This window comes from Panthera leo, chromosome D1, assembly GCF_018350215.1.
Source record: "Panthera leo isolate Ple1 chromosome D1, P.leo_Ple1_pat1.1, whole genome shotgun sequence".
NCBI classification, from domain to species: domain Eukaryota; kingdom Metazoa; phylum Chordata; class Mammalia; order Carnivora; family Felidae; genus Panthera; species Panthera leo.
Window position 1 is genome coordinate 54728400 of NC_056688.1, and position 26079 is coordinate 54754478.

At 38.3% G+C, this 26079-nt stretch overlaps 1 protein-coding gene across 10 annotated transcripts in view; it reads left to right on the plus strand.

Moving 5' to 3' along the window:
- The window catches only part of GDPD4 (glycerophosphodiester phosphodiesterase domain containing 4), a 196534-nt gene that overhangs the window by 63193 nt on the left and 107262 nt on the right, over nucleotides 1-26079 (plus strand). For all 10 annotated transcript variants that reach the window (XR_006193357.1, XR_006193356.1, XM_042903891.1 and 7 more), the window contains 3 exons: nucleotides 406-551; nucleotides 924-1006; nucleotides 4769-4925. Coding sequence is in view for 8 of the 10 variants with exons in the window: in XM_042903891.1 (XP_042759825.1) it covers nucleotides 406-551; nucleotides 924-1006; nucleotides 4769-4925 (386 nt within the window). In the remaining 2 variants the exon portion in view is untranslated. The remainder of the gene's footprint in view (nucleotides 1-405; nucleotides 552-923; nucleotides 1007-4768; nucleotides 4926-26079) is intronic.

Below are 26079 nucleotides of genomic sequence, written 5' to 3' on the forward strand. Positions count from 1 at the left end.
CCCTTCCACTAATATTGCACAGGCTTAAATATGGGCACTTTAGGCCCATCTTTACAAGCTTCAGGGCTTTCTCAGAACCAGCCAAACTGCTCTTCCTCCTGAGAAGGTATCCCTTAACATTCTCTCTTCATCCTACCTCCTGCACAGTTCATTCCCTTGTAAATGTACAGTTCTAGGATTTCTTTTCTTAATAACAGTGCTTGTATTTGGATATCCCTGTACCTTCAAATCACTGAAAATTAGTGAGGATGTGACAGAAATGGAGAGTAAATCAGCCAGTCCACAGAGTCTATGAAACCGATAGACTAGCTATTTACTGACTGCTCCTGGGATAGTTAGTTGCTTGGAGATAGTTCTCTATTCCTATTCTGCTTTCTTCTCACTTCTTCTCTCCTAATTTTTCAGCTCTACAGGTGACTATTGGACTGCCTTTTTTCCTTATCCTTTTATGTCTGTATATTGTGCCATTGGGGATTCATTCTCCCTGCATTCAGGAGGAGGATAAATTGGGACCCAAACCAGACTTCTTTGGACATAGAGGTGCGCCCATGGTAAGTCTGAGAATAGTGAGTAGAGGTATGCATGGGGTGTGTGGATGAGAGAAGGGGACCTCAGAACCATAGGAATCCCTGCAGAGGTAAAGGGGTTGGCTCGAAATGACAAGAAAAGGAGTTAATTGTAGAGGTTGGACTTGAACCCAGGCCAGCTAACTTTTGGGTTTTCTCTGCTGTGCCCAGTGACATTGCCTCACATGAGCAGATTGAGTAGAGGAGAATATAAGGCAGGCTTTTTGAAAAAATTACCAAGGGATCCAGACTCAGCTTCCTAAAGCACTTTCATTACTACATTTTCATTACAGCCATAAAGGAATGTTGGGAAGAGAGACTCTAAAGTATAGGGGCTGATGTTCTTTTCTTCCACAGTTGGGGCCTGAGAATACCATGATGTCCTTTGAGAAGGCTGTTGAACAAGGGGCCTATGGGCTGGAGAGTGATGTACAATTAAGGTAGGAAAGCAGGGGCTGGGGTGGGGAGGAGATAAGGCCAGTGCCATAGAAGACAAATAGTATGGCCCAAGATGTAGAGAGGGCAAGCCCTGGGAAGTTTCTCCTAGTGTTCATTTGGCACATATGCACATAGCACACATGCAAACCACTTCTTCCTTATGAACCATACATCTGTACCCCTGTATTCTCAACATAGTCTCATAAATCATATACATGCTATATAGCCTCTGTACATAATTCAAACCGTCCTCATTGCAAAGCATTCTAACAGTTTAACCCTATGCATTCTCTTAGCAACCTTCTTAACATTCCCTGGGAACCTACTATATTCTAGGCTTTCTTCCGAGTGCTAGAAAGAGGCAAATAAGAGGTAGCCATGCCTAAGAGATGTTGCCATCCAGTGAAGGAGACATGGCATATTTACAATAGCCAGAGTATAAAACCATTTGTGGTAAGTTCCTTCCAGAGACGAATAAGTCAAATGCAGTGGAACCTCAGTGGAGGAAAAGGCCACCCACCACCTATGGTATGAAAAAGATCTGTGTCCTCAGAATTGTGTTTGTGTTGTCTTGAGGGAAAAATATCATTTTACCAATCAGATATGGGGAAAGAAGGTATTCCAGGTAGAGGAAACAGTTTATTCAAAGGCATCTGAATGAGAAATACAAGTTTGTAGATTAGCAAGCTAACCTGTATGGATTCTAAAAGTGATATGTTCTGGGAACAAGAGAGGCTATATGAGGAAGAGGTATGGCTGTAAGGCTCACTAAGGCTGGATCATGGAGATCCCTAAATGTGTAATAGGTAGCTATGGTAGATTTTAGAGAACAGATTACTTTATTGTTTTAGAAAGACTCATCTGGCAGCATATGAGGGAGAGTTGTCAGGGAAAAGGGTAGTAGACTATAACAGTGTCCAAGAGAAAGCAAAAGAAGATGGATCAGAGTAGGGGTGAGGACAAAAAGACATGCTTTGCTGTAGAACCTATGTACCTGGGCAACTGGAAATAGAAAGGCTTCATCTGTACCATGGGTATATTAGATAATGTGGTGTATACAAATTCCCTTTACAGCCTTTCTGTGGAGCAAACAGAAGAGAAATTAACATTCTGTTTCACAGATGAGGAAATGTGGTTTGAACCTAGATTCAAATAAGGGAAGTGTGTTATTAAGGTTGTAAGGCTAGAATGTAAATGATAAAGCCAGAATTAAAACTAGATTTCCTGGCCTCTGACTGGCATTCTTAATGTTAAATGACAACTGTTTCATGCAGAATGTTTGACTCGGGGTTAAAAATAGATATTCTACCAGAGCCCCTGGGTTCATTTGTTGAAGTGCCTGGTGGCCCTGGCATAATGTGGTAAAGGTGCTGAGCCAGTGAGCTCCTGGCTTACTGTCTTTCTCTCTTCTATTATTGCTGTGACTTCAACTTTGATGCAGATGATCCTTCCAACCCCTCAGTTTCTTTGCTGGTTGTCTCTGCACCATCCACGTTTATGGTCATACCCTAAAATTTATCATTACCAAAAATTGCATATCAGAGTCCAGTCAGGACACAAATACCACACCAGTAACTTGAACAGTAAAAATGTAATATCAAGAATTACTAGGAAGTAAAATGTGGCTAACTACCAAAAGAGGTGAAAGGGAACCTGAGGGAGTATAGCTACTGGAACTTCTGTTCCAGATAAAATGGAGTAAGCAGATTCTCTATAGTTAAGATTAATTTTTCCAAGAATTACAAAAAAAAAAAAAAAAAAAACCAAAAAAAAAAAACTGGACAAAATTCACCTACTTAAAAGTGCACATCCTGCCCACTACTTTCAAGAGCAAGAGACATAAGTGACTTTCCTAACACACAGAAACAGACACAGAGAGCTAGGCAAAATGAGGAGACAGAGGAATATGTCACAAATGAACAGGATAAAACCACAGGAAGAGACCTAAGTGAAACAGATATAAGTAACATGCCTAATAGAGAATTTGAAGTAATGATCGTAAAGATACTCACTGGACTTCAGAAGAGAGTGGAGGTCATCAGTGAGACCCTTAAAACAGAGATAGAAAACATAAAGAACCATTCAGAGGTGAAGAACACAATAAATAAAAATACACTTGATGGAATAAATAACAGGTTGAAAGAAGTGGAGGAATGGCTTAATGACCTAGAAGACAAAGACAGAGTAATGGGAGGTAATCAAGCTGAATGAATGAGAAACAAGAATCATGAAAAGGAGAATAACTTAGGGAACTCAGTGACTCCATCAAGCATAAAAACATTCACATTATAGGTTTCCCAGAAGGAGAAGAAAGAGAAGAGGAGAGATAGAAAGTTTATTTGAAGAAATAAGGGCTGAAAACTTCCCCAATCTGGGGAAGGAAACAGCTATCCAGATCCAGGAGGCACAGAGATACCCCAACAAAATCAACCAAAATAAGCCCACACCAAGACACATAGTAATCAAAGTGGTAAAAAGTAATGATAAAGAAAAAGACTTAAAAGCAACAAGAGAAAAGACACAAGAGAAACCTTATAAGGCTATCAGCAGATTTTTCATCAAAAACTCTGCAATCCAGAAGGGAGTGGAATGATATATTCAAAGGGGAATAGTCTACAGCCAAAAGTACTCTATGCAGCAAGGCTATCATTCAGAGTAGAAGGAGAGATAAAGAGTTTCTCAGACAAACAAAAACTAAAGGAGTTCATGATCACTATGCCAGCCCTACAAGAAATGTTAAAGGGGACTCTTTGAGTGGAAAGGAAAGACCATTAGAGTTAATAGGAAACACAAAAGCAGTAAAAATAAGTATTTCTGTAAAAATCAGTCAAGGGACTCACAGAACAAAAGGATGTGAAATATTATACCATATACCTAAAACATGCTAGCCTTTAATGTTTGAGAAAAGGAGAAAAGGAGAAAAATGAAGGAGGGTAAAAAGAGTGTTAGTCCTTTAAATTTCCTGGCAGTCACTTTAGCCAGAAAGGGAGGACTTTGCAAGAGTGGGAGTAGGTACAACAATGGCTGCTTGACTTTCTGTCTACCCTTCTGTGTCAAAAAGCAACAAACAGTGACCAGAACACAGATCCCCTATATTTGGATTACAGGATTGTTTTTGCCACTCTGGCTCTCACCAGCTGCTGTTAAAGCTGCTTTTAGAACTATCTGCAGTTTTTTGCCATGTGGCTGGAGTGGGGGATTGGTAGTTGCTACTGGGCTAAGACCTAAAATTGACCCAAATTAACCCTGATTTATGTGCAAGCCTTCCTATGGAAGTTGTAAGCTTTTAGTATATTCCAGAGTTCCAAAATAGTTATATTAGACGGAGTCTGCCAGTACAATTGTTGGTAGTTGGTGGAGCTACAGATTCCTGGTGCTTCCTACTCTGCCATTTCCCCAGCAACCTCTTTTCTTTCATTTTTGAAGGGTTTTTTTTTTCAAAAAAATTTTTTGCAGTTTATTTATTTTGAGGGAGAGAGACAGACAGACAGACAGAAAGGTGCAGAGAGAGAGTCCCAAGCAAGCTCTGTGCTGTCAGCACAGAGCTAGATGCGGGTCTTGATTTCATGAACCGTGAGATCATGACAGGAGCCGAGATCAAGAATTGGATGCTTAACCAATTGACGAACCCAGGCACCCTCATTTGGGAGGGAGTAAGGAACCCCAGTAAGACTTGTGACATTGATGGGCTTTCTGAGAAACCCTGTCCACCAAGGTGGCTGAGTTCAGCCTATCTCCCTCTTCTTTTCCCCTTCTGCCCGCAGTTATGATCAGGTGCCTTTTCTCATGCATGACAATGACCTGAGAAGAACAACCAATATTAGGAACGTCCAGCCAAATGCCTCCATCACACATTCTAGCTTCTTCCTGTGGAGTTTCCTGTCGACTCTGAACGCAGGCAAATGGTTTGTACAGTCACAGGTAAGACACATTCCCCAGCTCAGCAAACCTGTACTGAATCCCTCTACTGTACGAAGTCATATGCTTCTCCTAGAAATAAAGACAAGCATACACAAGATTTCATCCCCGTTTGGTAGCAGAACTGTAGCATTGACAGGAGGGCTTTTCCAGAAATGCACCCGGTCTGACTGCTACTTTCTATATTCACTAAAAATTCTGAAGATGAACTTGCCAACTTACTTTTGTCATTTAATTCCTTTTTATCCAAGCATCTCATAAACTTTCAGTGTATCTACATTGTACATAGCATTTTCCTAGGCATTTTGAGTAGCTCACAATTATAGATGAGGCATACTGGGAAACATATTTGGGCTTGACTCCTTTTTATCATTCAATAAATATTTATTGTGTACCTTTTGGGTACTAGGTATGTGGAATACAATGGCGAATAAACACATACTCAGCCCTAATGGAGTTCACAGGCTAGAAGAGACAATTACAGTACACTGTGATAAGTACTAAACTAGAGTCAGATTGCTTAGGAGCACACAAGAGCAACTTCTAATTCAGTCTGAGGGATGGAGTTAGGGGAATCTTGAAGAAGGAGATAAATAGCCTAGTAAAGGTGTGGTAAAATATAAAGCATTGCTGTATACAGTGTAGTTTAAAGACAAGAGTGAATGCTTCCACTGGAGAGAGTTAAAGAATACTTCATGCAAAGGTATCATTTGATCAGAGGAAAGATCATTATTAATGGGAACCATGGGCAATGATGATGATGTGTTTCAGAGATTACAGTATACAGGAACAAGAGTAAAAATGGTGTGCATGTGTGCACGCATGAAAGAGGAAGAGAAAGATAGAGGGAAGGAAAGAGAGAAGGGAGGTAGGGAGGAGATGGGAGATAGATTTGGAGAACAACCTCAGAAAACATGCTGAGAGGAGATTATAGCAGTGCTTAAATAACTATAGAGTTAGAGAGTTTAGAATTATCCTGAGTATTTTAAAGTAGCTAAAATAAAAGGTCAGATTTGCAAATGGTCAAGATCAAACCTGCCTTCTCAAAAATATTAAAGAAAACAAAACAGCTTACAGTTTTCAGCTAATAATATGTCTAGAGGGAATCCATGTAACCTAAGTTATACCAATCAAATATATTCCTTTGAGAATTTGATTTTGAAAATAAACATCTGAGCATGGCAGAGAGCAGGCATTCATATTGCTAGCACCTGTAGCATCAGATATAGTGTGGTATGGAGTCAGCTGTTGTAATAACTCTCTTATCAGGTAATTATAATTAGGAAAGTAAGTCTTAAGGTATTTTTAATTGTGTATTGGGGTAGACTGGAATTTTACTTATATTTGATATTAATCTTGATAATTTACTGGATCCTTTTTCATGTAAAAATGGTGTTAAGTAAAGCATTATGTAAAAATAGACTTACCCATTTCAATTTCATTCTATTAACTAGTGTTAATAGAAGAGATAGCTGAAAGTGGATTTGTAATTACTGTATCTTCTCAGAAAACTTGTTCTTATAGGGGTACATAGCCTATAAATACTGTTTCCATCTGTGAAAATAATAAGATTACTCTGATATTCCAGGTTTCTGTGTGTATGTAGGCTCTTTGTGTGTCTCATCATACACGAATAAATAGACACATACAAACTAGCGATGTTCCATTAGAATGTATATATTAGAGGGGCGCCTGGGTGGCTCAGTCGGTTAGGCGGCCGACTTCGGCTCAGGTCATGATCTCACGGTCTGTGAGTTCGAGCCCTGTGTCGGGCTCTGTGCTGACAGCTCAGAGCCTGGAGCCTGTTTCGGATTCTGTGTCTCCCTCTCTCTCACCCTCCCCCGTTCATGCTCTGTCTCTCTCTGTCTCAAAAATAAATAAACGTTAAAAAAAATAAAAAAAAAAAGAATGTATATATTAGATTAGTTAGCCATAGTTAATGTTTTGGCAAATGTGTTCCAGATGAAAAGGCTGATACTGTTTCTGATGTATAATGTATGGCTCATAAATTCTTACTTATTTTCAGTGGTAGGGTTGGATATGTTATTGTAATACATTTTTGTGGATTTTTTTTAGGATTGATAGTTTTATTTTAGCATATTTAGGTGGCAGGCTTACACTATTTAGTTATACTATTACTATGGCTACTGGGGAGTATCCTGAAACCTGGAGTTCAAATATGGTTATCTAGGGGGCCTTATTTTTAGATTTAATGGTGATGTTTTCTTTGCTTGCATGCTGTGCAGTCAGGGGTGGTTTAAGTGGTATTGGCATGTGATTTAAAAGGTTTGGATATTTGGATACTTTTTCATAGCAAAGAGATTGGTTTTCTTTGTAAAGATTATTCAGGTCACTCTTCATTGGATTTGTATAATTGTGGAAAGATGATGGTGGTGAGTTGATCACTATTTGTTAGTATATTTATTATTCTTTAGATTCTTGGTGAAAATTAAATCGTTAATCTGATCGATAATGAAATAAAAATAGAAAAGTGCTGGTAATTATTCCTGAAAGCTCAGCTGAGTTCCTGTTTCTCCAGAAAAACCAACATTTCTGTAGTTTTCTTATATCCTTTTGTGAAAGTATAATTCTCAAAATGATAAAAATATAATTCTCATGCAACTAGATAGTGAGCGTAAATTTTATTTAGCACATAAATGAGAGAACAAAGCAGGATGGCAAAACCCACTCAAAAGAGAAGTGACAAACCAACATGCATATAGTCAGTGCAACAAAGAAATGCTGAAATTAGATTGCTAAGTTAGATACAAACTTAGTATATTAACTAAGTTACAATAAACTATACCTTTGGAGTTATCTTCTCTACCAGAAAAAATCATTTGTGTCTCTACTGGACAAAAATCATTTACATTTTTATCAGTTTTCCACAAGCTAACATCGAACTTTCCATAGTGTTGCCTTAATCGTAGTAAATAGTAATTCAAACAAAGGTAAATTCATTCCCCTAAGAATCTGTTGACCCTTAGATGGGTTTGTTAAAGAATGTGCTAATGTGACACTGTATGGTCCAGCAATCAACTTTTTGCCTTGTTTCTAGTCCGAATAATTGAACAGTCTCTTTTTGTATTCATAATTAACATCTATAGATTACTTAGAGTCTGGGCTCAGTGTGTTATTGTTAGCTTTATTGTGTTATTTAGCTTTATTAATTTACATAACTTTAGTAAGAAGGGTCATTTAACACACATAAGGATCCTTGTTGTATAATCAGCAAATCTAGAGCCAGATTGTGTTAAACAACAGCTAAGTCTGTCAAATTAAGTTCTGTCTGGAGATTATGTACAGAATCCAAAATTTTATTTTTAATAGTCCCTATCATTCTAGAGCTCTTTTCATCATTATTATTTATAAAATAAGAAATTCATTTCTACCAGTTTTGACCTGTATGCCTACAACTGTGGACAAATTTCTTCTGCTAGGCAGTGACCTTTCTTACTACTTGTAATGCTGGGGCAGTGTGCGACAACAGATACAAGTTTGCTTAGGAAGACTTATGAGCATGGATTTCAAATATCAGTCACATCTATGTCCTAAACAGAGACTGGGGACTTTCATATCTGATTGAATGGAATATATTCTTAAATATGATCCTCTAGGTTTGGCCCTGATTGCACAGTTTATTAAATTATATCTGAGTGAAAAGGAGGACAGATTTTTATTCAACTTCTGTAAATGACTGCAGTGCCATGAAAAGTAGAGACTCAATAAAAAGTAATTATATCTGAATTCTGTGGAGTCAGTGAGAACAAGATACTAAATACAAATAATTTTTTGCCCAAGTATAACAGAGAAAAGTTAAAATAGATTTTAAAATAGCAGTAAGTGGGATGCCTGGGTGGCTCAGTCAGGTAAGCATCCAACTCTTGATACTGGCTCAGGGCAAAATCTCACAATCATGAAATCAAGCCCTGCGTCAGGCTCCAAATTGAGCACAGAGCCTGCTTGGGATTCTGTCTCTCCCCCTCGCTCTGCACCTACCCATACTCTCTCACTGTCTCTCTGTTTCTCAAAATAAATAAATAAAACTTAAAAAAAATATCAATAAGTACACAACTATCAATAATTACTTGGAATGTAAATAGACTAAATGCTCCAATCAAAAGACATAGGGTGACAAAATAGATAAAAGCACAAGACCCATCTATATGCTGCCTATAAGAGACTCACTTCAGACCTAAAGACACATGCAGAATGAAAGTGAAGGGATGGAAAAGCATTTATCATGCAAATGGAAATGAAAAGAAAGCCAGGTAACAATACTTATATCAGACAAATTGATTAAAAAATTTTTTTGATGTTTATTTTATTTTTGAGAGAGAGAGGGAGACAGAGCATGAGCAGGGGAGGGCAGATAGAGAGGGAGACACAGAATCTGAAGCAGGCTCCAGGCTCTGAGCTGTCAGCACACAGTCCGACGCAGGGCTTGAACTCACAAATGCAAGATCGTGACCTGAGCTGAAGTTGGATGCTTAACCGACTGAGCCACCCAGGTGTCCACAGACAAAACTGATTTTAAAACAAGACCATAACAAGAGACAAAGAAGAATACTACATAATCATAAAGGGAACGATCCAGTAAGAAGATACAACAATTATAAATATTTATGCACTCAACATGAAAGCAACCAAATACATAAAGCAACTAATAACAAACATAAAGGAACTAATTGATCATAATACAATAATAGTAGGGGACTTTAACACCCTATTTGCATCAATGGATAGATCATCCAAACAAAAAATTAACAAAGAAACAGTGCCTTTGAATGACATACTGGATTAGATAGATGTAACAGATATATTCAGAACATTCTATCCCAGAATAGTAGAATACACATTCTTCTCAAGTGCATATGGAGCATTTTCCAGAATAGTTCACATATTAGGCCAAAAAACAAGCCCCAACAAATTCAAAATGATCTAAGTCATATCGTGCTTCTTTTGACCACAACACTAAAAAACTAGAAATCAACCACAAGAAAAACAAATCTGGAATGAACACAAATACATGGAGGTTAAATAACATGCTAATAAAAAATGGGTCAACAAAGAGGAAATGAAAAAATATGTGGAAACAAATTAAAATGAAAACACAATGGTCCAACACCTTTGGATGCAGCAAAAGCAGTTCTAAGAGGGAAGTTTATACCAATACAAACCTACTTCCAGAAACAAAAACAATTTCCAATAAACAACCTAACCTTACACCTAAAGGAAATAGAAAAAGAAGAACAAGACCCCAAACCAGTAGAAGGATGGAAAGAATAGAGATCAGAGCAGAAATAATTGAAATAGAAACCAAAAAACAATAGAAAAAATCAGTGAAACCAGGAGCTTGTCCTTTGAAAAGATCAACAAAATTGAAAAACTAAAGGTTTTTCAGACTCATCAAAAAAAACCACAAAAGAATAAACAAAATTCAGAAATTAAAGAGGAGAAATAACAACTGACACCAGAGTAATATGAAGGATTATGAAAGAATACAAAATTATATGCCAGCATATTGGACAACCTAGAAGAAATGGGATAAATTCCTAGAAACATACAACCTACCAAAATTGAAGCAGGAAGAAATAGAAAATTTGAACAGATTCCCTGCAATGAAATTGAATTAGTAATCAAAAATTTTCCAACAACAAAAGTCCAAGACCAGACAGCTTCACAGGTGAATTCTACTAAATGTTTAAAGAAGACTTAATACCTATTCTTCTCAAAATATTCCAAAAAATAGAAGAGGAAGGAAAGCTTCCAAATTCATTATATGAAGCCAGCATTACCCTCATACCAAAACCAGATAAAGACACTATAAAAAAAAAAAAAAACAACTATAGGCCAGGATCTCTGATGAACATAGATATAAAAATCCTCAACAAAATACTATCAAACTGAATCCAATAATACATTAAAAAAATCACTCACCACAATCAAGTCTGATTTATTCCTAGTATGCAGGGGTGGTTCAGTATTTGCAAATCAATCATCATGGTACGTCACATCAACAAGAGAATGGATAAAAACCATATCATTTTAATAGATGCATAAAAGCATTTGACAGAGTACAACATCCATTCATGATAAAAGTCCTCAACAAAGTAGGTTTAAAGGGAACATACCTCAACATAATAAAGGCCATCTATGAAAAACTCACAGTGAACATTATACTGGCAAAAAACTGAAGAGTTTTTTCTATAAGATCATGAGCAAGACAAGGATGCCCACTCTCATCACTTTTATTCAACGTAGTACTGGAAATCTTAGCCACAGCAACCAGACCTCCCCCCCGCCTACATAAATAAATAAACAAATAAATAAACCAAAGACATCCAAATTGGTAAGGAAGAAGTACTGTCACAATTTGCAGATGGCATGATACTATATATAGAAAACTTGAAAGCCTCCACCAAAAATACTAATAGAAGTAATGAATGAATTCAGTAAGGTTGCAGGATACAAAATCAATAGACAGGAATACATTAATAATGAAGTGGCAGAAAGAGAAATTAAGAAAACAATCCCTTTTACAGTTGCACCAAAAATAAAAAAGTACCTAGTAATAAACTTAACCAAGGAAGTGAAAGACACAACTCTGAAAGCTATAAAAGTGATAAAAGAAATGGAAGGTGACACAAACAAATGGAAAGACATTCCATGCTCATGGATTAGAAGAACAAACATTGTTAAAATATCTATACTGTCCAAAGCAATCTACAGATTTAATGCAGTCCCTATCAAAATACCAACAGCATTTTTCACAGAAATAGTACAAACAATTCTTTTTTATTTTATTTTTTAACTTGTTTTATTTTTTATTTTTTTTTAAATTTACATCCAAATTACTTAGCATATAGTGCAACAATGATTTCAGGAGTAGATTCCTTAGTGCCTCTTACCCATTTAGCCAATCCCTCCTCCCACAACCCTTCCTGTAACCCTCAGTTTGTTCTCCATATTTATGAGTCTCTTCTGTTTTGTCCCCCTTCCTGTTTTTATATTATTTTTGTTTCCCTTCCCTTATGTTCATCTGTTTTGTCTCTTAAAGTCCTCATAGGAGTGAAGTCATGATTTTTCTCTTACTCTAATTTCACTTAGCAGAATACCCTCTGGTTCCATCCACATAGCTGCAAATGGCAAGATTTCATTCTTTTTGATTGCCGAGTAATACTCCATTGTATAGATATACCACTTTTTCTTTAGCCATTCATCCATCAATGGACATTTGGGCTCTTTCCATACTTCGGCTATTGTTGATAGTGTTGCTGTGAACATGGGGGTGAATGTGTCCCTTCGAAACAGCACACCTGTATCCCTTGGATAGATGCCTAGTAGTGCAATTGCTGGGTTGTAGGGTAGTTCTGTTTTTAGTTTTTTGAGGAACCTCCATACTGTTCTCCAGAGTGGCTGCACCAGCTTGCATTCCCACCAATGATGCAAAAGACATCCTCTTTCTCAGCATCCCTGCCAACATCTGTTGTTGCCAGAGTTGTTAATGTTAGCCATTCTGACAGGTGTGAGGTGGTATCTCATTGTGGTTTTGATTTGTATTTCCCTGGTGATGAGTGATGTTGAGCATTTTTTCATGTGTCGGTTGACCATCTGGATGTCTTCTTTGGAGAAGTGCCTATTCGTGTCTTTTGCCCATTTCCTCACTGGATTCTTTGTTTTTTGGGTGTTGAGTTTGAAAAGTTCTTTGTAGATTTTGGATACTAACCCTTTATCTGATATGTCATTTGCAAATATCTTCTCCCGTTCTGTTGGTTGCTTTTTAGTTTTGCTGATTTTTTCCTTCACTGTGCAGAAGCTTTTTATTTTGATGAGGTCCCAATAGTTCATTTTTGCTTTTGTTTCCCTTGCTTCCAGAGACGTGTTGAGTAAGAAGTTGCTGCGGCCAAGATCAAAGAGGTTTTACCTTCTTTGTCCTTGAGGATTTTGATGGCTTCCTGTCTTACATTTAGGTCTTACATACATTTTGAGTTTATTTTTGTGTATGGTGTAAGAAAGTGGTCCAGGTTCATTCTTCTGCATGTCGCTGCCCAGTTTTCTCAAAACCACTTGCTGAAGAGACTGTCTTTATTCTATTGGATATTCTTTCCTGCTTTGTCAAAGATTAGTTGGCCATCCGTTTGTGGGTCCATTTCTGGGTTCTCTATTCTGTTCCATTGATCTGAGTGTCTGTTCTTGTGCCAGTACCATACTGTCTTGATGATTACAGCTTTGTAGTATAGCTTGAAGTCTGGGATTGTGATGCCTCCTGCTTTGGTTTTCTTTTTTAAGGTTGCTTTGGCTATTTGGGGTCTTTTGTTGTTCCATACAAATTTTAGGATTATTTGTTCTAGCTCTGTGAAGAATGCTGGTGTTATTTTGATAGGGATTGCATTGAATATGTAGATTGCTTTGTGTAGTGTTGACATTTTAACAATATTTGTTCTTCCTATCCAGGAGCATGGAATCTTTTTCCATTTTTTTCTGTCTTCTTCAATTTCTTTCACAAGCTTTCTATAGTTTTCAGCATATAGATTTTTCACCTCTTTGGTTAGATTTATTCCTAGGTATTTTATGGGTTTTAGTGCAACTGTCAATGGGATCGATTCCTTGATTTCTTTTCCTGTTGCTTCATTGTCGGTATATAGGAATGCAACTGATTTCTGTGCGTTGATTTTATATCCTGAAACTTTGCTGACTTCATGAATCAATTCTAGCAGTTTTTTGGTGGAATCTTTTGGATTTTCCATAGCATATCATGTGATCTGCAAGGAGTGAAAGTTTGACCTCCTCCTGGCCAATTTGGATGTCTTTTATTTCTTTGTGTTGTCTCATTGCAGAGGCTAAGACTTCCAATACTATGTTGAATAACATGGCGAGAGTGGTGAGAGTTTGGAAGTTTTCCTTCCATTTCTGTTTTTTGGGACAGCTTCAAGAGAATAGGTGTTAATTCTTCCTTAAATGTTTGGTAGAATTCCCCTGGAAAGCCATCTGGCCCCGGACTCTTGTTTTTTGGCAGACTTTTGATTACTAACTCAATTTCCTTACTGGTTATGGGTCTGTTCAAATTTTCTATTTCTTCCTGTTTCAGTTTTGGTAGTGTATATGTTTCTAGGAATTTGCCTATTTCTTCCAGATTGCCCATTTTATTGGCATGTAATTGTTCATAATATTCGCTTATTATTGTTTTTATTTCTGCTGTGTTGGTTGTGATCTCTCCTCTTCATTCTTGATTTTATTTATTTGGGTCCTTTCCTTTTTCTTTTTGATCAAACTGACTATTGGTTTAATTATTTTTGTTAATTCTTTCAAAGAACCAGCTTCTGGTTTCATTGATCTGTTCTACTGTTTTGTTTTTGTTTTTTTTGTTTTGTTTTTTTGTTTCAATAGCATTATATTCTGCTCTAATCTTTATTATTCCCTGTCTTCTTCTGGTGTTGGGTTTTATTTGCTGTTCTTTTTCCAGCTCCTTAAGGCATAAGGTTAGGTTGTGTATCTGAGATCTTTCTTCCTTCTTTAGGAAGGCCTGGATTGCTATATGCTTTCCTCTTATGACCATCTTTGCTGCGTCCCAGAGGTTTTGGGCTGTGGTGTTATCATTTTCATTGACTTCCATATACATTTTAATTTCCTCTTTAACTTCTTGGTTAGCCCATTCATTCTTTAGTAGGATGTTCTTCAGTCTCCAAGTGTTTGTTACCTTTCCAAATTTTTTCTTGTGGTTGATTTCGAGTTTCATAGTGTTGTGGTCTGAAAATATGCATGGTATGATCTTGATCTTTTTGTACTTAGGGCTGATTTGTGTCCCAGTATATGGTCTATTCTGGAGAATGTTCCATGTGCACTGGAGAAGAATGTATATTCTGCTTTAAGATGAAATGTCCTGAATATGTTTGTTAAGTCCATCTGGTCCAGTATGTCATTCAAAGCCATTGTTTCCTTGTTGATTTTTTGATTAGATGATCTGTCCATTGCTGTGAGTGGGGTGTTGAAGTCTTCTACTGTTATGATATTACTGTCGATGAGTTTCTTTATGTTTGTGATTAATTGATTTATATATTTGGGTGCTTCTACATTTGGCACATAAATGTTTACAATTGTTAGGTCTTCTTGGTGGATAGACCCCTTGATTATGATATAATGCCCTTCTTCATCTCTTGATACAGTATTTTAAAGTCTAGATTGTATGATATAAGTATGGCTATTCTGGCTTTCTTTTGTTAACCATTAGCATGATAGATGGTTCTCCATCCCCTTACTTTTAATCTGAAGGTGTCTGTAGGTCTAAAGTGGGTCTCTTGTAAACAGCATATAGATTCATCTTGTTTTCTTATCCATTCTGTTACCCTATATCTTTTGATTGGAGCATTGAGTCCATTGACGTTTAGAGTGAGTACTGAAAGATATGAATGTATTGCCATTATGATGCTTGTAGAGTTGGAGTGTCTGGTGGTGTTCTCTGGTCCTTTCTAAGATGGATGATTTTTTACTTCTTTTATATCTGCAGAAAGGGATTCTAATCTATTTTCAACTCCAGCTAATATTCTTATTATTGTGATTCTAAATTCTGATTCAGACATCTTGCTTGTATCTGTGTTAGTTAAATCCCTGGCTGTTGTTTCTTCATGTTCTTTCTTTTGGGGTGAATTGCTTCATTTTCTCATTTTGAAGGGAGAAAAGGAATTAATGAGGTAGGAAAATTAAGATAGAAAAATTAAAATTAAAAAATATTAAAATTAAAAACTTAAACATACACACAGACACAAAATCTAATAAATGATGCTAGATCCTAGGTGTGTTTGGTCTGGGTATTGAAAGTGGTTTGACAGATTAGAGAAAAGGCGGGAAAAAGGAAATCATTTGAGAATTTGAAAAAATGAATACACTGAAGTAGACTAAAATGAGATGATGGGAGTAAAATAGAATTTGAAAAAATTTACACAAAAGTAGAGAACATAGTAGGAAAAAAAATAAAGAAAAATATTTTTAATAAAAATTAATTTTTTTCTCTGTTTTCGATAAAAGGGAAAAAACCAAAAAAGAGAAAAAAGAAAAAAATGAAATCATTTGAAAATTTGAAAAAGTGAATACACTGTAGTAGACTAAAATAAAATGATGGAAGTAAACTAGAATTTGAAAAAAATTTACATAAAAGCAAAAATATATATATAGTTAAAAAAATTAAAGAAAAATATTTTTAATAGAAATTCAAACTAAAAATGAAGTTTTTAACTTTCTGCATTCAAGAAAAAGAAAAGAAACAAAAAAGGGAAAAAGAAAACAAGGAAATCGCTTGAAAATTTGTAAAGGTGAATACACTGAAGTAGACTAAAATAGAATGATGAAAGTAAATTGAATTTGAAAAAATTTACACAAAAGTTAAAAATATAGTAAAAAAAATATTTTTAATAAATTTGAAAATAAAAATGATTTTTTTCTCTTTCTGTATTCAAGAAAAAGAATAGTGTAAAACAAAAAAAAAGAAAATTGAATTGATGGACCTGCTAGCAGATTGAAATAGGACTGAAATTACTTCTTTTTCCCCCAGAAGTCAGACTGTGTAGTGCTTTATAGTCCACAAACTAAGCAGGTGGTGATACCTGTGTTCCTGAGAGCGAGGTTGGCCCAGTTGGCTGGGGCTCAGTGCAACAGCTCCGTTCTCCACTAGAGGGTGCTGCTAGCCTACTGGGGTGGATTGTTGCAGCCCTCTTAGATGCGTGTGCGCATGCGCGGGAGCAGTGAAAATTGCGTCACCCAGCTACCCAGTCTCTAGTATGGGAACTGTGTTTTCTCCAGTCAGAGCACCCGTGTTCTCTGTTCAACTTTTGACCACTCCCCGCTTCCTCACTGTCCATGACGAAGCCCCAGGCAGTACCTCTCTCCCAAGTTTTGTCTCAGATGCGGCTGTTTTCCCAGGCCCCTTACTTCTGAAGGACTGCGGCTTTGACCCATTCTGCCCCTCTGCAGGAAGGTCTCACTGAGCAATGGCTGAATGCCGGCTGCACCCAGGAACGCTTGTGGGACCCTGCTGCTGCCGGTGCACCGAGACTGCAGCCAGGTGCCAGCCCGCCCCAGAAAAAGTTCACAAGATAGTGTAGCAGCAGCGTTTCAGGGATTATGGAAAATCACAACACGCATCTGGCACCAGGCTTCTCCCTTAACGACCTTGTTCCAGCACCAGTGAATGTGGCCATTTTCTGGGGTCTTCTTGGACCAGGTGACTTCAACAGTCTCTACCAAATGCCCTTCCAGCAGTGGAACCGCTTTTCCCCATGTGGCCCAAGAACCTCCTGGACCCCATTCTATTCCTGGAGTTTCACCCTTCTCACCAGAGAAGCCAGGTATCGAGCTGCGGAGTTGCAGACTCTGTGCTCCCCTTGTTTACAGTCCTAATGGAATTTAAACCCTCTCCTTTCTCCTTTCTCCCTTTTTAGTTTAGTCCCTGTGGCTGTTTCCAATTTTCCACTTTCTCTCCATCTGCTTTTGGGAAGGGGTGCTTTTCCTGTATTCTCCCCTGCCCCAGTCTCCATCCTCTCTCCATTTGCAAAGGCGGCTCCCTGCCCGCTGCCAGCTTCTCTCTCCCCAAGTTCACCTCTCCATGCCACGTACCTGCTGAATTCTGTGGTACAGGTTGTACAGATTGTTGTGTTAATCCTCCAACCAGTTTTATAGGTGTGTAGGATGGTTTAGTGTTGGTCTGGCTGTATTTCATAGATGCAAGACACACAAAAAACTTCCATGCTGTTCTGCCATATTGGTTCCTCCTAAACAATTCTAAAATTTATATGCAACCACAAAAGACCCAAAATAATCAAAGCAATCTTGAAAAAGAGAAACAGAACTGGACATATCAATCCTGAACTTCATGTTACATTACAAAGCTGCAGTCATCAAAACAGTATGATACCGGCACAGAAATAGACTCAAAGATCAATAGGACAGAATAGAAAGCCCAGAAATAAACCCACAATTATACGGTCAATTAATCTTCAACAAAGCAGGAAAGATTATCCAATGGGAAAAAGACAGTCTCTTCAACAAATGCTGTTGGGAAAACTGGTCAGCTACATGCAAAAGAATGAAACTGGACCACTTTCTTACATAAATACATAAAAATGAGCTCAAAGTGGATTAAGGACCTAAATGTGAGACCTGAAACCACAAAAATCCTAGAAGTGAGAACAGGCAGTAATTTCTCTGACATTGACCATATCAACATTTTTCTAGATATGTCTACTGAGACAAGGGAAACAAAAGCAAAAACAAACTACAGGGACTACATCAAAATAAAAAGCTTCTGCACAGTGAAGGAAAAACAAAACTAAAAGGCAACCTATGGAATGGGAGAAGATATTTACAAATGGTACATCTAATATAGGGTACAATGCAAATATATAAAGAACTTCAACTCAACACTAATAATAATAATAATAATAATAATACAATTAAAAATGGGCAGAAGGCATGAAAGACATTTCTCTAAAGACAGACAGATGGCCAACAGACACATGAAAAGATGCTTAACATCACTCATCATCAGGGAAATGCAAATCAAAACCACAATGAGGTATCACCTCACCTATCTGAATAGCTAAAATCAAAACCACACAAAAAAATGAAATCTTGCTGTTTGCAACAACATGGATGGATCTAGAGGGTATAATGCTAAGTGAGATAAGCCAGTCAGAGAAAGACAAATGCCATATTATTTCACTCATACCTGTAGAATATAAGAAACAAAATAAAAAGAGACAAACCATAAAAAGAAACTCAACTATAGAGGCCAAATAAAGTAAAATCTTGGTTTGCGAGTATAATTCATTCCAGAAACATACTTGTACTCCAAAACACTTGTATATCAAAGCTAATTTTTCCATAAAAAATAATGAATGATATAATAATAATGATTCATTCCACAACCCCAAAATGTTTGTATAAAAATGATTATAACTGCCGAGGGTCCCAGGGGAGAAGGAGGTGTGCAGTGAGTGGAGGGAAGCTACAGATGAATTAAACAGGATGGCAGTGTAGGAGGATGCTGGGCTCACCTTGTCCTGCTTATTGCTTAGATTCCACCCACATCAACCTAAATAACCCAGAAAACCCCCAGAAGACTAGCAGAACAGACTCTCTGGAGCCAAGCGTAGACAACAGGCCCATGGAAGAGGGTAGGAAGGGCGGAGAGGGGGGTGCATGCTTCACAGACTGGCAGGAGGGAGCCGGGGCAGTGGAGGGGCAGCCTGCCCGGCAAGGCAGAGCCCCCAAACTCTGGCTTGCAAAAGCAGAGGAACCGGATTCTGTGAGTTCTGACAGCCAGTGGGACTTAACATCCGGAATGTTAAAAGTCAAGAGCTCTGCTCTTGGAGAGTGGGGAGGGCATGAGTACGCCAGGAGGGAGAGTTGTTGAGCCCCAGAAGACAGAGCTCAGCTCAGCAGGGGAACAAAGGCGCTGGCAAGTGCCATTTCCCTCTCCCATCCCCTAGCCGAAATACCAAGGGAACCAGTTCCTGTCACTGAACTTGCTTGCACCGACAAATGCCCAACACTATGCTTCTATGGATCCATCCCTCCGACAGGCCTGACTCCCTCCCGGTGCTGTAGGGCCCCTCCTGCAGGGGACCACCGATGGCAAAGCAAGCTAAGCCTGCCCCTTCCGCCCCTGTGCACCTTGTGGATCCACCCTGGCTAGATAGTATTGAAGCAGCACCACAAGCCTGACAGTGTGCAAATAGCCCAGACAGGGGCCACACCACTCCACAGTGAGTCCTGCCCCTGGGAGAGGAGAAGATAAGCTATACACCAGTCCGACTGTGGCCCCAGTGGTGGGCTGGGGGCAGACATCCGGTCTGATTGTGGCCCTGCCCACCAGCACAAGTTACTTGACAGCACAGGGGGAAGTGGCCTGCCATTTGGAGACACCGCAGGAACTACCCAAAATGACAAAACAGAAGAATTCTCCTCAAAAGAAACTCCAGGAAGTAGCAACAGCTAACAAATTGATCAAAACTGATTTAACCGATATAACAGAACAAGAATTTAGAATAATAGTCACAAAATGAATCACTGGGTTTGAAAAAAGCATAGAGGACAACAGAGAATCTATTGCTACAGAGATCAAAGGACTAAGAAATAGTCATCAGGAACTAAAAAATGCTATAAGTGAGGAACAAAATAAAATGGAGGTGGACATAGCATGGATTTAAGAGGCAGAGGAGAGAATAGGTGAATTAGAAGATAAAATTATGGAAAAAGAGGAAGCTGAGAAAAAGATAAAAAAATTCAGGAGTATGAGGGGAGAATTAGAGAACTAAGTGATGCAATCAAACGGAACAATATCTGTATCATAGGAATTCCAGAAGAAGAAGAGATAGACAAAGGGGCTGAAGGTGTACTTGAACAAATCATAGCCAAGAACTTCCCTGATCTGGGGAAGGAAAAAGGCATTGAAGTCCAAGAGGCACAGAGGACTAGGGATAAACAGACTCTAACTTACAAAGGTAGACACATAAGAGTAGTAGCAGACCTATCCACTGAAACTTGGCAGGCCAGAAAGGAATGGCAGGAAATCTTCAATGTGATGAACAGAAAAATATGCAGCCAAGAATCCTTTATCCAGCACATCTGTCATTCAGAATAGAAGGAGAGACAAAGGTTTTCCCAAACAAACAAAAACTAAAGGAATTCATCACCACTAAACCAGCCCTACAAGAGATCCTAAGGGGGATTCTGTGAGTGAAATGTTGCAAGGACCAAAAAGTACCAGAGACATCACTACAAGCATGAAACCTAGAGACGACACAATGACTCTAAACCCATATCTTTCAATAATAACACTGAATGTAAATGGACCAAATGCTCCAACCAAAAGACATAGGATATCAGAATGGATAAAAACACAAGACCCATCTATTTTCTGTCTACAAAAGACTCAGGTTAGACCAGAGGACACCTTCAGATTGAAAGTGAGGGGATGGAGAACTATTTATCATGCTACTGGAAGCCAAAAGAAAGGCTGGAGTAGCCATACTTATATCAGACAAACTAGACTTTAAATTAAAGGCTGTAACAAGAGATGAAGAAGGGCATTATATAATAATTACAGGGTCTATCCATCAGGAAGAGCTAACAATTATAAATATCTATGTGCTGAATATGGGAACCCCCAAATATATAAAACAAGTAATCACAAACATAAGCAACCTTATTGATAAGAATGTGGTAATTGCAGGGGACTTTAACACCCCACTCACAGCAATGGATAGATCATCTAGACACACGGTCAATAAAGAAACAAGGGCCCTGAATGATACATTGGATCAGATGGACTTGACAGATATATTTAGAACTCTGCATCCCAAAGCAACAGAATATACTTTCTTCTCAAGTGCACATGGAACAATCTCCAAGATAGATCACATACTGGGTCACAAAACAGCCCTTCATAAGTATGAAAGAACTGAGATCATGCCATGTACACTTTCAGACCACAATGCTATGAAACTTGAAATCAACCACAGGAAAAAGCCTGGAAAACCTCCAAAAGCATGGAGGTTAAAGAACACCCTACTAAAGAATGAATGGATCAACCAGGCAATTAGAGAAGAAATTAAAAAATATATGGAAACAAACGAAAATGAAAATACAACAATCCAAACGCTTTGGGATGCAGCGAAGGCAGTCCTGAGAGGAAAATACATTGCAATCCAGGCCTATCTCAAGAAACATGAAAAATCCCAAACACAAAATCTAACAGCACACTTAAAGGAAATAGAAGCAGAACAATAAAGCATCCCAAACCCAGTGTAAGAAGAGAAATAAGAAAGATCAGAGCAGAAATAAACAATATAGAATCTAAAAAAACTGTAGAGCAGATCAATGAAACCAAGAGTTGGTTTTTTGAAAAGATAAACAAAATTGGTAAACCTCTAGCCAGGCGCCTCAAAAAGAAAAGGGAGATGAACCAAATAGATGAACTCATGAATGAAAATGGAATTATTGCAACCAATCCCTCAGAAATACAAGCAGTTATCAGGGAATACTATGAAAAATTATATGCCAACAAACTGGACAACCTGGAAGAAATGGACAAATTCCTAAGCACCCACACACTTCCAAAACTCAAACAGGAAGAAATAGAAAACTTGAACAGACCCTTAACCAGTGAAGAAATTGAATCAGTTATCAAAAATCTCCCAACAAATAAGAGTCTAGGACCAGATGGCTTCCCTGGGGAATTCTACCACACATTTAAAACAGAGATAATACCTATCCTTCTCAAACTGTTCTAAAAAATAGAAAGGGAAGGAAAACTTCCAGACTCATTCTATAAAGCCAGCATTACTTTGATTCTCAAACCAGACAGAGACCCAGTGAAAAAAAGAGAACTACAGGCCAATATCCCTGATGAATGTGGATGCAAAAATTCTCAACAAGATACTAGCAAATGGAATTCAACAGAATATAAAAAGAATTATTCACCATGATCAAATGGGATCCATTCCTGGGCTGCAGGGCTGGTTCAACATTCACACATCAATCAATGTGATACATCACATTAATAAAAGAAAAGATGAGAACCATATGATCCTGTCAATTGATGCAGAAAAAGCATTTGACAAAATTCATCCTTAATAAGAACCTTGAGAAAGTCGGGATAGAAGGAATATACTTAAACATCATAAAAGCCATTTATGAAAAGCCCACAGCTAATATCATCCTCAATGGGGAAAAACTGAGAGCTTTCCACCTGAGATCAGGAACAAGACAGAGATGTCCACTCACCGCTGTTGTTTAACATAGTGTTGGAAGTGCTAGCATCAGCAATCAGATAACAGAAGTAAATCAATGGCATCAGAATTGGCAAAGATGAAGTCAAGCTTTCACTTTTTGCAGATGACATGATACTCTACACGGAAAACCTGACAGACTCCACCAAAAGTCTGCTAGAACTGATACATGAATTCAGCAAAGTCGCAGGATACAAAATTAATGTACAGAAATCAGTTACATTCTTATACACTATTAGTGAAGCAACAGAAAGACAAATAAAGAAACTAATCCCATTCATAATTGCACCAAGAAGCATAAAATACCTAGGAATAAACCTAACCAAGGATGTAAAAGATCTGTATGCTGAAAATTATAGAAAGCTTATGAAAGAAATTGAAGAAGATACAAAGAAATGGAAAAACATTCCACGCTCATGGATTGGAAGAATAAATATTGTCAAAATGTCAATACTACCCAAAGCAATCTACACATTCAATGCAATCCCAATCAAAATTGCACCAGCATTCTTCTCGAAGCTAGAACAAGCAATCTTAAAATTTGTATGGAAGCACAAAAGGCCCCGAATAGCCAAAGTAATTTTGAAGAAGAAGACCAAAGCAGGAGGCATCACAATCCCAGACTCTAGCCTCTACAAAGCTGTAATCATCAAGACAGAATGGTATTGGCACAAAAACAGACACATAGACCAATGGAATAGAATAGAGACTCCAGAATTGGACCCACAAATGTATGGCCAACTAATCTTTGACAAAGCAGGAAAGAATATCCAACGGAAAAAAGACAGTCTCTTTAACAAATGGTGCTGGGAGAACTGGATAGCAACATGCAGAAGAAGGAAACAAGACCACTTTCTTACACCATTCACAAAAACAAACTCAAAATGGATATAGGACCTGAATGTGAGACAGGAAACCATCAAAACCCTAGAGGAGAAAGCAGGAAAAAAAACCTCTCTGATCTCAGCCGCAGCAATTTCTTACTTGACACCCCCCCAAAGGCAAGGGAATTAGAAGCAAAAATGAACTATTGGGACCTCATGAAGATAAAAACTTCTGCACTGCAAAGAAAACAACAAAACTAAAAGGCAACCAACGGAATAGGAAAAGATATTTGCAAATGACCTATTGGACAAAGGGCTAGTATCCAAAATCTATAAAGAACTCACCAAACTCCACACCCAAAAAACAAATAATCCAGTGAAGAAATGGGCAGAAGACATGAATAGACACTTCTCTAAAGAAGACATCCAGATGGCCAACAGGCACATGAAAAAATGCTCAACGTCACTCCACATCAGGGAAATACAGATCAAAACCACACTGAGATATCACCTCACACCAGTCAGAGTGGCTACAATGAACAAATCAGGAGACTATAGATGCTGGAGAGGATGTGGAGAAATGGGAACCCTCTTGCACTGTTGGAGGGAATGCAAATTGGTGCACCCACTCTGGAAGATAGTGTGGAGGATCCTCAATAACTTAAAAATACATCTACCCTATGACCCAGCAGTAGCACTGCTAGGAATTTACCCAAGTGATACAGGAGTGCTGATGCATAGGGGCACTTGTACCCCAATGTTTATGGCAGCACTTCCAACAGTAGCCAAATTATGTAAAGAGCCTAAATGTCCATCAACTGATGAATGGATAAAGAAATTGTGGTTTATATACACAATGGAATACTACTTGGCAATGAGAAAGAATGAAATCTGGCCTTTTGTAGCAACGTGGATGGAACTGGAGAGTGTTATGCTAAGTGAAATAAGTCATACAGAGAAAGACAGATACCATATGTTTTCACTCTTATGTGGATCCTGAGAAACTTAACAGAAGACCATGGGGGAGGGGAAGGGAAAAAAAAGTTAGAGAGGGAGGGAGGCACACCATAAGAGGCTCTTGAAAACTGAGAGTAAACTGAGGGTTGATGGGGAGTGGGAGGGAGGGGAAAGTGGGTGGTGGGCATTGAGGAGGGCACTTGTTGGGATGAGCACTGGGTGTTGTATGGAAACCAATTTGACAATAAATTTCATATTAAAAATGATTATAATACTGTAATATAATACAAAACAATAAATAAAATATAAAATGTATAAAAAAATAAATTAATCTCCACTTATCTTTGAAAACCTTCATGGCTTGTGTGAGGGAGGCAAAAGAGGAGGGTTATTGTGTAGGACAATTTTCACTATCATTGATGGAATCACTGCTGTTGGCTCAATGGAATTTTTTTGTTTTCATGCAACTTTAGCAAGGAACCTATCCAATGATCTAGAATGAAGCAAAGCATTCCTAAGCTTACTTTTGTATGGAAAAGCAAAGTACTGCCCATAGGTGCTTTAGTGACAAAAAAGTACCCTAGTGCTAGTTGTGGGTACCTTCCAATGTTCTGAAATATCACTGATCTCTGCCAAACACCGAGGCTGAGCATGGTAGACAATCGCCCACAATCCCACAGTGAAAGAGAGAGAACCATTGGCTCAGTTGTAATCACGTGATGTTTGGTGTCATGTGCTACTTGTATTACAAGACTTTGCTCATTTATCAAGTTAAAATTAATTAGAAATGTTCACTCATCTTGCAGAACACTGACAGAACAAGTTACTCAAAAAACCCCCAAGGTTTTACTGTAGATGGTTACCAGAAGAGAGGTTAGTTGGGGAGTGGGTGAAATACGTGAAAGGGAATACGAGTATGTTTATCATGAGCACTGAATAATATATAGAATTGTTGAATCACAATATTGTACGCCTGAAACTGACATAACACTATGTTAACTCTATTGGAATAAAATTTAAAAACAGTGCTCAGGTGATGGAAGCATACATATTGTCGCGACCGGCGTGACAAACACCGAGGTCAGGGTCCTGAGGGTAGGGGAATGCAAGAAAAAAGAGAGAGAAGAAAGTTTGGGAACAGGAGGGTCCCCTGGGCTGATGGCCCAAGTGACGGCTTTATTGTTGCTGTACACAATCTTTTATAATATAAAACTCTTATGGATCAGGTCATTCTAAGAATAAACAGGTTTCACATGATCACTGCCAGCCAAACATTTAGTTCTGTGTACCTTGTGAACTTTCTGAACGGATCACAAGACCTTGTTGATAGATTGCTAGCAAAACACAGTTCCCATGTTTGTTTCTATCTGACTCGGGGTAGAAAAAGGGAGGTAGCATTACTGCCAACACCTGCAGACCACAGGCTTCAGGAATTAACTTTCTCAGCCTTGACAAGGCTTTCGTATGCCCTTGAAAGTGGGGGAATGGGAGGGGGAACCACCGGGTTGGCTTGAGTCAACAGGGAACGTTGCTCTACCCGGTCTCAGCCTGGCGCCGGGGCCCGGCCTCCCACATGAATGGGATGGGGAA